Source organism: Pungitius pungitius, chromosome 21, assembly GCF_949316345.1.
Source record: "Pungitius pungitius chromosome 21, fPunPun2.1, whole genome shotgun sequence".
Lineage (NCBI taxonomy): Eukaryota > Metazoa > Chordata > Actinopteri > Perciformes > Gasterosteidae > Pungitius > Pungitius pungitius.
This window is the reverse complement of record NC_084920.1, coordinates 13,866,966-13,880,900: the sequence shown is the minus strand read 5'-3', so window position 1 is coordinate 13,880,900 and position 13,935 is coordinate 13,866,966. Positions and strand designations below refer to the sequence as shown.

The window sequence follows — 13,935 nt, the reverse complement described above, 5'->3', positions numbered from 1 at the left end:
GTCCCCACTTTTTATTTTGCCTCAATCCATCCTCTTCTTGCACGTTTTTCCCTCTGTTTGTTTCCTGTCGGGGGATCCTTCACCCCGAAGTGCTGAGTCCACCCAGGGGGGGGGGGGGTCCCACGGAGAACACTTTCAAGTAGTCTTCAAGGCGCTGAGCTCCCTCTTCGACGCTCCGATGTCATCCTCCCCCCTTGCTTTTTTTTCTTTCTTGCTTTTTTTTTTTAACACACGCTAGCAAATAAAGTATCATGTTCTCTCAAGGCCACTTGTTTTCTATTTGGTGTGGAATGTTTATCTGGACTCCTCACCTTTCAGCAGAAGCTGTTTGCATATCTGAATACAGAATGACCCTCCTTTAACTGGATCGTGTTAGCTACAAGAGAATTTTGAGGAAGGGTGATAATGTAAAGGAGGAACAGAAATATGAGGAAGAGGAGGATGTTTTGCAATAGACGTCAACGGGGGAAATGTAGAAGACAAAAGTAACTGGCGTATTGAATCCCCCCCCCCTCCCCCCTCCGTGCCACCAAAAATGCTCCATGCTGGTCATCAACAGTTCAAAATGGGCCGTCTCCGCTAATGGTCATGTGACCTTTTTCTCAGGTCTTATTTCTTCCCTCTCAAATCACCTCATCTTTCATTCCGCCAATGTAGCAGTCCCCTTCATAACCCCCCTCCCCCCCCCCCCCCCCCGCAGCGACCCCTCAAAGTGAAGGAGGAAGCTTCCAGATGGTTTAGCGCTTGTCAGGGTGACTTCGCGTGACCCCCCCCCCCAGATGCTGTCCAGATGCAGGTCAGCGGCGGGCGCAGGACGCTGTCCAAGTGACTTACAGCTCGCTGTAAAAAAAAAAAAAGAAAAGAAAAAGCCGCTGCACACGGAAAGGAGAGAAGGTACCAAATAGGTATGAAATCGCCCTTGATGATTGGGTTCTTTATTACAGTGTTCAGTTCAGTCGCGGCAGCTCCGGTCACCGCAGTCTTTGTTCTGGATCAGTGGAAAGCATTCAGCGGCAAGTTAAGGTTTCCACAGGCTGCCCGAATTGAGGCTTCCCTGCCGGCGAGTGGAAAGCGCTTTGGCTCCGGGTGGCGCTTCGCCACGGAGGGTCGCTCTCGCCGAAAAACCGCCTGGGCCATTAACTTTTAACGCGGAGGGGAACCAAAGTCACTTTCGCGTCGCCGAGTATGGCCCGAGCAGAGCGGGGATCCGTAGCTGTTTGCCCATCTATTTAACAGCCCACTGCCGAGTCTCCCGGTGAAGCAGGATTAGCCCCCGTGGAGGGATCAAACGACTCGTACGGAGCCGAGGTGCCGAAGGGAATCGGCAGCGGTGTCAAAGCGCGTCAGTTGCTCGTGTTTTCCTTTCCTGATTAACCAGGCCTGTTTGCGATGGTCCCAGAGCGCACTGTGACGGGACTAATAGAAGTAAAGGCCCTCTAATGGACTAAGGGCAGACTTTATTATTTTGCCCTTCAAACTGCCCCCCCCAGAACACCCCTTAACCAAGCCCCGGCCCATTCACTAAACAACAGCCGTAAAAGCCAATGGAGCATAGGAATATGTTTGCCATATGGCCTTTGATTGTTGGGGCGAGGAATAGAAGGAGAAGGCAAGAACGCATAAAAAGGGGCTGAGTGCTAGAGGAGGGGGGGGTGGAGGGAGGGTCCTAAAAAATGTCCAATGATGCACGGGGCTGTGTGATTGGTGGCAGTATGTACATTATCCAGACATCGGTGTGTGTGTGTGTGTGTGTGTGATTTTCTAGGGATGAAGGGTGAGGGGTTGTCGGGCCGACGGGGGGGGGGAGGGGGGGCTTCACAGACTCACAGCGCACAAGCGTGTACATGCAGACATGTATCTGACGTTCACGTGTCTGTTGGACAAGGGATTCTTTCCAAAATGTTTAAACTTGCGCAACTGCATTTGGACTCCATTTGAACCCGTAACATTACAGAGAGGAAAGTTATACTTACGTTTGCTTTATTTATGGTTAAATTATATCATGCAGATATTTCTATGGCCGTATGTATGCCAGGGGAAAGTGGTGGTAGGGTTTTATCATTAAAAAAATATTAAAATATCAAAATAGTCAAAAAAAGTTGAAGGGTGGAAATCTTACCATTTAAAACAAATACACACTAGTTATTTATTGACTCACACACACACACACACACACACACAGTGCATTATATGTTTTTCTCTTTGTTCTGTTCCCATGCATGCATTATGCAGTACGGCCTTTGCGGTGTACATCCATGCCCCTGCGCGGTGTCTTATCTTCCCCTCGGCCCAGCTCCTTTGTCCTGGGAATCCACAGCTCTTCCCCCCCCCCAACTAATATGAGTCCTTCTCAGCTCCGACCGTCCCCATGCAATCAGCTCCGGGCCTGGTATCTTCTCGTGGGCCCGAGTTGACACCCCGCTGAGGGAAGATTACAGCATTCGCCTTCGTTCTGCTAATCACCCTGTCTCGATTTCATGTACACGATTTTCTCTTTTTCTAGCAGTAGTAGCTGACTAATTAAGATTACTAATGACACTTTTATTACCATTTGCGCCTGAATCTCAGTGTTTCTAAGGACAGGAAGCTTTTTTTTCTTCTTCTTTAGAGCCTTTTTTTGAAGGAGGGGTTTTGCTCAATTATTCAAAAGCATAGTAATATAATCAGACGTTGAATACGTGCCTTTCACAGCTTGTAAATGAATCACTTGGGTCTTCATCCCAGGGTTTCCTTTAAAGAGTTCTGGGACGTGCTTTGTTTATGCGACTCACGCACTTCAGTCACTGCATGAGAAAGATATTCGATGCCCCTCGATCTCCAGATAGTGGCAGCACAGAGACAAATGCATGATTTGTCATCATGGACGTTTCTTTTCTCTTTTTATTACATTCAATTCTAGTTCACAATTCCAATAAGAGCGTGAGGCAGAGCAGAAGAGACACTGAGAGGGAAAAGAACTTAAATTCTTTGTCATTCCACAACTGTCCCCACACTGATCTCTGGCTCATATAGCTGTCTGCTCCTGCTACCATCCGGACTAATTTAGAGTCTGTTGCCCCCCCCCCCCCCCCCCCCCCCTCCCAGCGATGGGCAGGGAACCTGCTGCGATGTCGAGTCGCTCGATTGTTATCGGCTTCTCGGCTGCATGCGAGCATGCACGCGTGCGTGTTTGTAGATGCAGAGGGATCGGTCGCAAAAAAAAAAAAAAAAAGAAGAGGTGTCTGCATGACCCCCCGATGAGTTATCCTCTCAACGTTTGAGATGCAGCTCTGCTCCAAACAACTTGGCGGCTGTGTCCACTCCCAATAGGACTCCCTGTCATAGCCTGGGGAATTTGCTCCATCGACACCATCCAACCGGCATGAAGCTTTAGTGGACCTCAGGAGAGCTGAAAAAAAGCAGCTTTTTGCCCTGTGCTGCACGCCAGGCCAGTGCCTGAAGCCCCTTCGTCCCCTTCCAGCCTGTAGATTTGCAACAATCTTTCAGTGTCCTCTGTGGCTTTGTCTTAAAGTGCTGCGGTTAAAATGGCGCATGCATGCTTTCAGCTCCGTATACAGCTGAAAGATTCCCATTTGGGTTATTATTGAAAGGGGACGTTTTTTTGATCACGCATGTCCGTTTGTGCAGCACAGATGATCCGCGCCGGGTTTTGATCTTCCCACGGTGCCGCTCTGATCCCACGTGGCAGAGTAGGAACCACTTTATCACTAGAAACACGAGAGGCACACTTTCACACCGCTGCCTTTCTCCACCTCTCCAACAAAGAGCCCCCCCCCCCCCGTCCGTCCGTCGCTCCATCTTCTCCGCTCTTTCATCGCCCATGAAATCATTGGGCCCTCAGTGCGAGTTCATGTCGGTGGAAGTGATTTTGATGTATGGCAGGAGCTGAAGTTGATTTAGTCCCCCCGACTGCATCGGCTGCCAATCTCCGCTTTGTCCCCTGAGCATGATGGACTCCCCCCCGGGTCAGGGGTCAGGTGTGTGCGGCGCTGACCTTGGGAATGGGTCGGTATGGTATGGTATGAGTGTTGTGTCTGTTGTTTCAATAAGGCCCCTTCTTTTTCCACACGACAAATGAATGGCTGTGTCATGTGTGTGCAGGGGGGGGCGACACTGTGTCCACTTTGACCTTCCAGGGCTCCAGGGAGCGTCAGGGCCCGAATCTGCATTTTTTTGGGGGGGGTTCCGGCTCGCCCCTCAGCGGCCGGGAATCATGTTCCTAAATAACCTCCAGACATCCTGAGGGACTTATGGACCCACTCACCCAGAAGTGTACACCTCGGATCGGGGTCGGCTTTGATGGCGTACAGTCGAGGTACTGTGTCGTGGTGGAACCGATGCGCGTGCACGCCGAACACAGCCAGTGAGTTCCTGCCCGTTCGTAGGCGTCAGGAGGTCAGATCTCCGCGTGGCCTGGGCCGGCTAATCGAAAATCTAATCTCAGCCAGCTGCACGTCCTCGGCCCCCTTCATCGCCATCTCTCCTGTTTCTTTTTTTCCTCTTCCTCCCCCCCAGCTGAGGGAGAAAATTATTAAAGCTACAAATTACCGAGAGCCAGAGGTTCCTCCACCGGCGATGATGGCAAGCAGATGGCAGCAAAACCAGGAGAGACCCGGCCCTCCTCCCCGACCCCAGCCCCTCACATAAAGAGTCATTTGCATTTCATGAGCCTTAATTGCGTCTGTTTCCCTCCTCCCCACCGGCTCTGCGATTTTGTGCCTGTCACTGTGCGACCCCCGCCACCCTTGGAGGAGCTGTGATAGATTAAGGTGGACCTTCTGTTTGCACCCCCTTCAATGTGTTCCAGAAATTAAAAAAAAAAAAATATATATATATATATTTATATTACCTCCTGGTAGTCTCAAAGTAAAGGAATAAAAAAGGAAAAAGGGGGAGGTGTGACCCGGCTCGTGATGGTGACATCGGGTGGGATGAGACGAGACAGGGGGGAGTTTTTAAGGCGTTAATGGGAAAAGTGATTGTTTTCAAAAGCTTGTCCGTGACCCTGTGATGGCAAAACAATGATGTGTAAAACCCCCAGACACCTCTTAAGCACGGGGGTAATTATGCGTATCAGTCAATACTCGATAGATACACAATCTTTTTTTTTAAGTCATTCTTCTTGCTTTTTCTTCACTCGTGGGCCCCCGTACGCCGAAATACCGCTTCAGGAAAGAGGGGCCACCGGAAGGCAAGAGTTTATGATGTTCTCCTAACTGCCGAAAAAAATACCAGGTGGTGGTTAAATCTAATGGCAACATCTGACCGAAAGTTTATCTGTCATCATTACAATGAGGCGGGGACCGGACAAGTCCTTCCAGACGTGATGAATATGTGGGGGGGTGGGGGAGTGGGGGGGGGGGGGGTCCGTCTGCCTCGTCGCCACCATCAGTGCACCAGCACTTTGCAGTCGGTGAGATTGTGTATGAGCGTACCGAAGCTACTTTGAGCATCTCAACATTTTTTTTGAATCTCTTTTATCATTGTTTTATCTCAAAGTCCGAAATTGTCCCAGGGTGAACATACTTTGTTCTTTTCAGCCGTTCCTCCTGCTCCGTCACATAGTAAAGACCCAGAAATGCTCACACAGTCCCTAAAACACTGTTATTTTGTCCCCCATCTTTATTTCACTCATTTCCAAATGACTCCTGATCCGAGCTGACCTTCTGGTGCTCCACTGGAGCTGCACATTGGCCAGCTGGTGAAATGCGTCAGTAAAAATCCTCCTGTTCCAGATTTAAACATTTTAAATAATGTCTACGTTGCAGCAAAGAATCACAGGATGCATTTGGATCAAGTTCAAAAAACCACATTTTTTTTTGACCCTGTCCTGAACCCCATGCTTTATTATTTAGAAAGGCTGTGATGTCATTGCGTTTTGTCTGAATTTATCAAATCATCCATCAAATGTAGAAAGACTCGTTTGTGCTCCGCCTTTTCCTTTAATGATGTGTTGTGCCATAAAAGCCTTCATAATGGCTCTGGGGGAGGAGCATCCATTAGACTGACTGAAGGGTGATGGAAAGTAGACAGGTAGGAGAAATCACGCCTCTGTATCACACGCATGCATACTAATGTGACGGAGTATACATCATCGCAAAAAAAAGGCGATTCTTAATGATTGCGTGTAGAATGAATGATGTCTGGCGCATTTTCACGGAAGAATTATCTGCGGGACAAAGCTTCTCCTCCTCTCTCCAGAATGAACCGTTCATTGCATCGAGCTGTAGTGCTGATGTTTGACCACACGGGGGCAGTGTGCGCCAGCAAAGTGTGGTACGAGACTTGTGTCGCTGTTTACCTCGTGTTCACCAGATGGTGGTACTGCACAGTACATGGTAAACTACAGGTGGTACACATCCCACTTAGTCTCAATGTGTGTATTTTTCAGGGGGCGGGGGGGGGGGGGGGGGGGGGGGGTATAATTCCATCCAAACAATATCTTTCTTCTTTTTTTTGTTCTCTCTCCCTCCTGGTTTAGATTACACACAAAGCTACATCATTTCGTCTGGATCGGCATCGTCTTATCAAAAAGACCCGAATGCCGTGTTCCCATTTCTCCCAGTGGGGGGTGGGGCAGGGCAATGGGACTGCAACCAGAGACTTACTCACTGAGGGTACTCGTGTTCAGGCTCAGATACCGAACCACCGTCTCTCTGCTGAAGCGCTTGTTGTGGACTCGCTGTGTTGTCTTTCATTGTGTGTTGTCTTTAACGGGAAGCTTCGGGCTCCCCAGAGACTGTGTACGTGTAAGTGTAGTGTTTTTAAAAAGACATGAAACCAGCTCCATGTGGGCGGGGGGGGTTGGGGGTGGTAAGAAACATCCTTTAATGATTTAAACTCAAAGCAGCGTCGGTAGTTTAGGTGTAAACACGGCGTAGACGTTTTCCACTCCATCGCTTTGCACAAGAATAGAAGCGGCAGTCGTCATTAGAGGCGACGTCTTCAGACTGAACCCTGATGATGAGCATCATGCATGAAGAAAAAGGGCAAAACAAAACAAAAATCACAGCAGACTGGCTAGTGTAAGCTCTGAATTAAAACGCTTTAATTCCACCACGTAGCTTTGTCACAGGAGATGTTGAGTGGCGCCCCCCCCCCCCCCCCCGCCTTACAGTGTTTAAGACACGTCCAAGTCCTCCTATCTATAAGGGACACACCCACGTTCTGAAGGCGTGACGCGGCACGCCAACCGACGGGCCTTGGGACCCTCGGTGGGCGTAGCACAGGTCACAGGTCACCGCTTCCCAAAACACATGCACAAGGCAGCTCATTTGACCCCCCCGCGGTGGCACGCCCCAAAGCGGGCTCACTCCGGAAACGGCTGCAGGGGGGGGGCCACAAGGTTGGTGGCTCGAATCCCGCCTGCTCCAAGGTGCCATGTCGAAGTGTCCCTGAGCAAGACACCTTAATCCCTAATTGCTCCCCAGGCAAAACTGCGATGCTGTGGGTTATGATGCACGTGGTTGAGGGCCCGCTCTCTCTGCTGTGTCTGTCCCTATCTGCCGGCGGTTGTCTCTTTTGCAGCCCCCCCCCCCGAGATGTGGGATTCAGAGTTTTACAGGGGGGGGGGGGGGCAGAGAGCCGAGGACGTGACAGTGGAAAACGCAGTAGTCGTTGACGTGAGAGGGAGTTTTATTCGGGTGAGTGAGTGTTTTAGGCCCGGTTCCCGTCGCCTTGTGTCACTCCGCAGCACGTGGACACCGTCGTGCACGGAAGAGACAAACGTTAACGGGCAGAGGGCGGCCGCATGTCAAACTTCAAGTATTTGAAACAAGACATTTTGTATCATCATTGTAAACCTCTCTGTTCTTTTTTTTTTTATCACATATAGAGTTAATACTACAAATGTTTCCCCCATCATCTGATGTTATCTTTTATGGCTTCAACTCAGTGGCATTTCTGTCTAGTAATATCAAATACTTTTGTTAGGCTATAATGCCCCACAGTGTTATTTTCTTTATGGTAAATAGGCAGGTTGGCTTCGTGAGACTTTAAAAGCCAGGTGAACACAAACATCAGAACGAGGTTATAATTAAGGAAAATAAGAGTTACAATAAAGCATTTATATGAAGTACTGTCTCTGTAATCCAACTCCTCACAAATACGCAGAATAATACTGACATTCTATTTCGATCAGTGCACCACCCCAAACTCGGTCGTCTCGTGTTTACAGTAGCTGATGAAGCGAAAAGAGAAGTCCGACACTGGCGGCGTGAGTCAAACTGTGTTCCCCAGAGAAGCAGCCGGGCTCCGTATGTACCTCCTGATGTCTGATTCCCACTTTGATGAATGGCTGTTTGACTCCGAACGAGAACCTGGCGAGTTCGTTCTAAACGATGGCTAAGAGTAAAAGGAATGATGAATATACATAGCACCGTCTTTTGTTGAAAATCAGGAAATAGAAAAAAAAAAAAATACTGAAAATAAAAACAGTGTAACTTGAAAATTCACAAAATAGAAAAGGGCCAAATCTATATATCTCCTAGCTGTGCTACATCCAGAGATGTTACCACTCTAATCGTAAAGCAAGCCCATCAAACAACTCTTTTCTTCTAACCCTTCTATTTCTAAACATGCACTTTTGGTTAAAATACTAGTAACTTTTTGCTTCCTTTCTTTGCTGTGTGTGTGTGTGTGAGGGGGGGGGGGTTAATTCTTTGGCAATTACCAAAACAAAAAAGCAACAGAAAAAGAAAAGTAAACACAACAAAATAGCATGTGATTATTTCATGATTACAAACAAACACTGAGGCACTTAATCAGCTAAAACAACGCTCAATACACGTATCCATCGACAGAGCAACACAACAGCTATGTACATATATGTAAAAAGTGTTATAAATACGTTTTAAACCATAGATACTATATACATCTTTTAACTGAGACAGGATTGGTTGTTTTGTGTCGATTTTGCGTGCTGATTTTTTGGTACCCCCCCCCCCTCTCCTTGTTGTGATCTAGCTTTGTTGGTCTGGTGGCTCCAGGGGCCATTGGTACTTTTTTTTTTAAACAGAACGGGGGACTGATGCGGTAACAGGGAACACCGGGACGGGAGCGACGGCTCACTCTCGCTTCCTCAGGATGACGTAGATGAGTCCGCTGATCAGCGCCAGCGGGAAGGCCACCCACGCCAGGATGTAGGCGTAGCCGAAGGCCTCTCCGCCCTGCACCCAATCCGGACTCATCACCGTGTAGATGACGGCTGCGCTCATCACGAACAAGCCTGCGGGGGGGAGGGAGGGAGGGGTGGGGGGGGGGGGGGACGAGCCAGAAAACACTTAACAGTGCAGCCCATCATCTTGTTTCAATTATCAGATCGGGTTTCCCCGCAGTATCAATCCCTTCCGTCTTGAGCCCCGGGCTGAACCCTGTCTGGCAAAGCGGGCAGAATCAGATCAGGCCCATGAAGCCTCTCCCGCTTATTGATCCCCGAGCCGGGCTCTCCTGCTGTGCCCGCCTCTCCGGTTCCAAGAACGGGACCCCGCAACCTGCCCAGGCCCTTTCCGGGACATTCTGACACTGCGCTTGCTGGCCATTTTTTTGGGGAGGGGGCGCTGATTGGGCGCCTGGGTCTCTGGGCGGTGCAGCTGGCACGGCGCAGAGAGCCAGGGGATGTGGGGAAGGGGCGGCCAGGCGAGGGCACAATGGCCAGCTCGGTACAATAGGGGGAGCGGAGCAGCGGGGCCTTAGTGCCACAGTAGAGGCACCTGGGGGGGGGGGGGGTCGTCTGCCATTGCTTTGTCTGTGTGTAGGCGGGAGAATTGGCGGGGGTGGTGTATTTTCGGACCACTTTTGATGAGCTAATCGGAGTAGACTAAAAGTCTCTTTTGTTTTATATCATTGTTTTTTTTGTAGTAATCGATCACTAATATGATCACTCAATTTATCAATAGGGAAAAATGCAGTACGAAACCCCTTTTTGCGTCCGGTCTGTATCATATTATCTATCTGATGGTGATGCGTTTGTGTCAAAGGGGAATCAAACTCACTGGCAAGGATCTGGAAGGTTCCAGTGAGGAAGAAGCGTCCGCCCTTCTGCAAAGTGAAGAGCTGGCAGAAGAAGAGGAAGAGAGACAGGCAGCTGAAGATGATGGATAGGATCATCAGGGCCTGGACCGACTGAATCCACTCTGAGGGAGGGTGAGGGGGGGGGGGGGAGAAAGAGAAGAGATGGTTGTCAAGAATTGAACTGTCATCATTACCAATAATTTATATATGACTTTGACTTAATGAGCACTTGAGATGGAAAAAGATGCCAAAGATGCCAAAGCCTGCTCCTCTTGTCTCGGCTGAATTGAAGCATCCTCTCGCTGAGAACGTAATGTTTTCTTCTGGGAACGTGTAATGGCTCAATAAACAATACAACCTAGGTATCCTGTTCCTAAAAGCTCTGCAACGCCCCTCTCTGGAGGAACTCTGATGTGCCACATGGATCGAATGGCCGGCATCCTGGAAGCCCTTTGCCCACGAAACACCTTCACGGACTGTCTCTGCCCGTCTGTACGTCGGAGCGCGGGCCGCGTCAGGAATCCCAGGATTTCCAAGCGGGGTCTATTTCTTGTCCCCCCCCCCTCCCTCCCCCGACTTCTCCAGTTTCCTTCGGCACTCTTTCTCCCCCTGTGCACCTACAACCCTGTTCCCTTCAGCCCCGTGTCATAAAATGTGCCATAAACCGCGTCTCACAGGGCCACTATACTCGTCTGTCCTATACCCGTTGCATCAATAGATATTCCAGACAGGCCTATAAAAAAATAAAAAAAATGCACCATTTCAGCTTTGCCCCATTTGCAGGCGCGTCGCCCCTGTGGAACTCTGGCAGTAAAATCTCCGACCTTATTCCTCCAAACCTTCTCCAGCGTATTGATTCTCTTGCAATATGTCAGTAATGTGGTTTAATGGCAGGGAGGGAGGGAGGGAGGGGGGGGGGCATTTACAACGTGGATGGGATAAAAGCACAATGCATAATTTATTAGGCCTCAGCCGCCATAAAAGGGCGATGAAGTAATTTGTGACGCGACTTTGGCCGACTACGGTTGAACGTGGATGAAAACAGTTAGTTGCCTTGTGGTCATCACGGGGGGGGGCAGTCTGTGGACGTTTACTCAGACAGAAACAGAGATATAGGTTTTAAAAGGGGAACTGTATCCTGAGGCGTTGCACAGCATTACCGGGACGGAGTCAGGTTACCCATAATAATATCAATAAAGTTTGTCCCGATGATCACCGGCTGGTGGGGAGACACAGGAGGGAACATGACACTCTGCAAATTGTTCCATCCACAAAATGCACCCGGAGGAACATTTCGATGCCATTGTGATGATCTTGTTTTCAGTTATATACTCAATAACAGTTTTAGAAATGGGTTAAATGTTCCATCCCTGCCGTATGAATGTGCTATTCATAGATACATCCCTGCTTTCTGATAAACACGCATCTCGTCTTCCTTCCTTCCTTCCTCCAATGACCAGTAGTATGGAAACAGTGACATGGGGCGTTTCCTAGCATGAGGTGTGGTTCATATCCCTAATAAGCAACCGTGGCTCGTACTCAAAAATGCATTTGAATGAAAAATAAAACCGCCCTAGTATTTACTTTACATTGTGCTACATTGTGTTCATTAGTGTGGGTCTGCTTAGGGGCAGAAAACATTCTACCTCCTAGGAGTGCATTTTTCCCGGCTGTGGATAAGTGTGATAACAATGACATGAGTGTCTCTCACTGGGGCGTCATCAAACCCAAATGGAGCCAATCATTGCAACAGGAAAACTCAAGAAGTATCATCAATGTCAAATGCCCTTCAAAAAAAAAAAAACCCACGATGACTGTGATAATGATCCACTTCCAGAAGGAACCTGATTGCGAGGCAGAGAGCTTCAAAACGATCTCCTGAACGCGGGCATCGCCCTCCCACGTGATCCCGGGTTACTATCTTCCATCTCCCAAAGCCAGAGCTCAGACAGAATAAACACTGTGCGTCAGCACGCCAATGGAAGCGCGATTCAAACAAGAGGCATGGAGATAGTTACTACACACACACACACACACACACACACACACACACACACACACACACACACACTGGCTAAGCATGGTTAATTCTAGTCAAATCACATCTCTCCTGCACCTCTGTGACGGCACAATGGATGCAAATAGCAAAAGCGGCACAACAGGGATTCCAATTAGTGTCTGTGGTGGGGACTGTCTTAGTACATGCTCATATTGCTTAAATTGTCCCGAGGACGCCGGCACGCTTTCACTAGACTATAATCCGACGCTGGGCGTGACCCGCCACCAGGACGCTTATGTTCTGCGTGGTGGGTGTTCCAAGGTCTCTCCGCTTTCCGACACTCGGGCATGCACACACATACACATCAGATCTGTGAAACTTTAAATACTCCGTGCAGCCCCACCCTGATTCCTACACAACTCCCAGGCTCCCGTTGGCCTCCAAGCGCGGGGACCTGAATATGGACATCGCACCACGACTATTTATACAGCCGCAGCCTATCAGCGGGCGCTTCGAAGCAGCACTGGCGCATTCTCTCCCCTAGATGGCACCAGAGTCCCGAAGGACGCCGTGACACACCCACAGCATCAACACGGGGATTTTCTGCAGTTCAGCTACTCGGTTACTGTCAGCGCGGTGCTTTTGGGAGTCCAATACTAGCCGCTGTGTTCTAAAGGCTGACCTCCAGCTGACGCCGGTACACACTGTCCTCCATTGGCACCAGTGCAGTTGATCCAGAGGTCCGTGGGGCCATTTTCACCTGTCGACCAAACCTGGTGAAAAAACGTAATGCACCTCGGTCAGTAATGTTGGAGGAGCGGCTCCAAAGAAGTTTCACTGTCATATGCAAATCACTACAGTGAAGTGTATGCAGAAAGGTATAGGCTGCATCGTAGTTCTTACTAAAGTATGCGGGGAGTCTTAGTCCAATACGTTTATATTTAATTCTAGAAATGAAATGAATCGGGATCAGAGAAAGAAAGAAACACAAGAACAGTTTTTTACTCACGCTGACAATTGTTGACACAAACAGGAGGACCAGACCAGCGACGTGGAGGAGGACGATTCCCAGCAGAAGGAGCAGCATCTTGGCAGGCGATCTGGACAGTAATGAGAAGAGGAGTCTCATTCAGTATCCGAGCGTGTGCGCGCGCGCGCGTGTGTGTGTGTGTGTGTGTGTGGGTGTGTGTGTGTGTGTGTTGTGGGGATGTCGGACTGGTGGGACATGGGTGTGTCGCTGCAGCCCGTCTAACAGCCTTTAGAGAAACTCTCTAATAGGGCAGCATAGAGATTGACAGGGTAAGTCACAGTTAGTATTCTACATGTGGGGTAATCTATAAAATATTTTTAAAAAACCAGTTTGAGGACAGGATATTAAAAAAGCAAACTTTAAAAAGTTATTTAAGTGAAATGCTGTGTTTTTCGAATATTAGAGATCAGTTAAGCTTCGTGTTCGCGGTGGCAGCTCAGCCCTCCGGTCCGTGTGCGTAATGGAGCGGCGGGTATTCCAGCGAAAACCGCGCTGCCTCCTTGAATCCGCGTGGAGAGACTGAGTGCAGCTGAATGTGAGCAAGTTAAGGAAGTCCACTTACTGAGAGCGGGTAGCTTGTACTTCCACAAACAAAGAAAAAAATACTTAAAGGCTCGCAAGAAGCAAAAGCAAGTTTTCCCCAAAAGTGTCCAACAGCGATAGTCCCTCCGTTCTGAAAGTCGCTCTCAGACTAGATTGATGCCGGGGCTTTACGTGCTGTTATAAAGTGTCTCATTATGGGAGAACAACGCCCTGCGTGCGTAGCTGCGTCACGGAGTGACCCTCTGGTCCGCGGCCAGGATTCCTAATATAGACATGCCATGCGTAATAGCGCATGGGTTGCCTTAGTTACTAACTTGCTGTGTGTGTAGTGACCTGACAGATCATTGTTTGG

General features: G+C 49.1%; 2 protein-coding genes across 2 annotated transcripts in view; one reads left to right on the top strand and one right to left on the bottom strand.

Annotated features, from left to right (window-relative positions):
* Window positions 1-13,935, top strand: part of rpl38 (ribosomal protein L38) — a 420,537-nt gene that overhangs the window by 31,421 nt on the left and 375,181 nt on the right. The window lies entirely within an intron of this gene.
* pmp22b (peripheral myelin protein 22b) lies at window positions 7,810-13,776 on the bottom strand. Its single transcript, XM_037464214.2, has 5 exons — window positions 13,603-13,776; window positions 13,020-13,110; window positions 12,693-12,783; window positions 9,993-10,133; window positions 7,810-9,226 (listed from the first exon to the last, which is right to left on the bottom strand). The coding sequence occupies exons 2-5, from the start codon at window positions 13,095-13,097 to the stop codon at window positions 9,066-9,068; spliced, it is 471 nt and encodes a 156-aa protein (XP_037320111.1). The 5' UTR covers window positions 13,098-13,110; window positions 13,603-13,776; the 3' UTR covers window positions 7,810-9,065.

Coding starts and splice junctions, on each gene's coding strand:
- pmp22b (XM_037464214.2), bottom strand. CDS start 13,097: ATGCTGCTCCTTCTGCTGGGAATCGTCCTCCTCCACGTCGCTGGTCTG. Junction 12,784..13,019: donor TTGTGTCAACAATTGTCAGC/GTGAGTAAAAAA, acceptor TTTTTTCACCAG/GTTTGGTCGACAGGTGAAAA. Junction 10,134..12,692: donor TGTACCGGCGTCAGCTGGAG/GTCAGCCTTTAG, acceptor ACCCTCCCTCAG/AGTGGATTCAGTCGGTCCAG.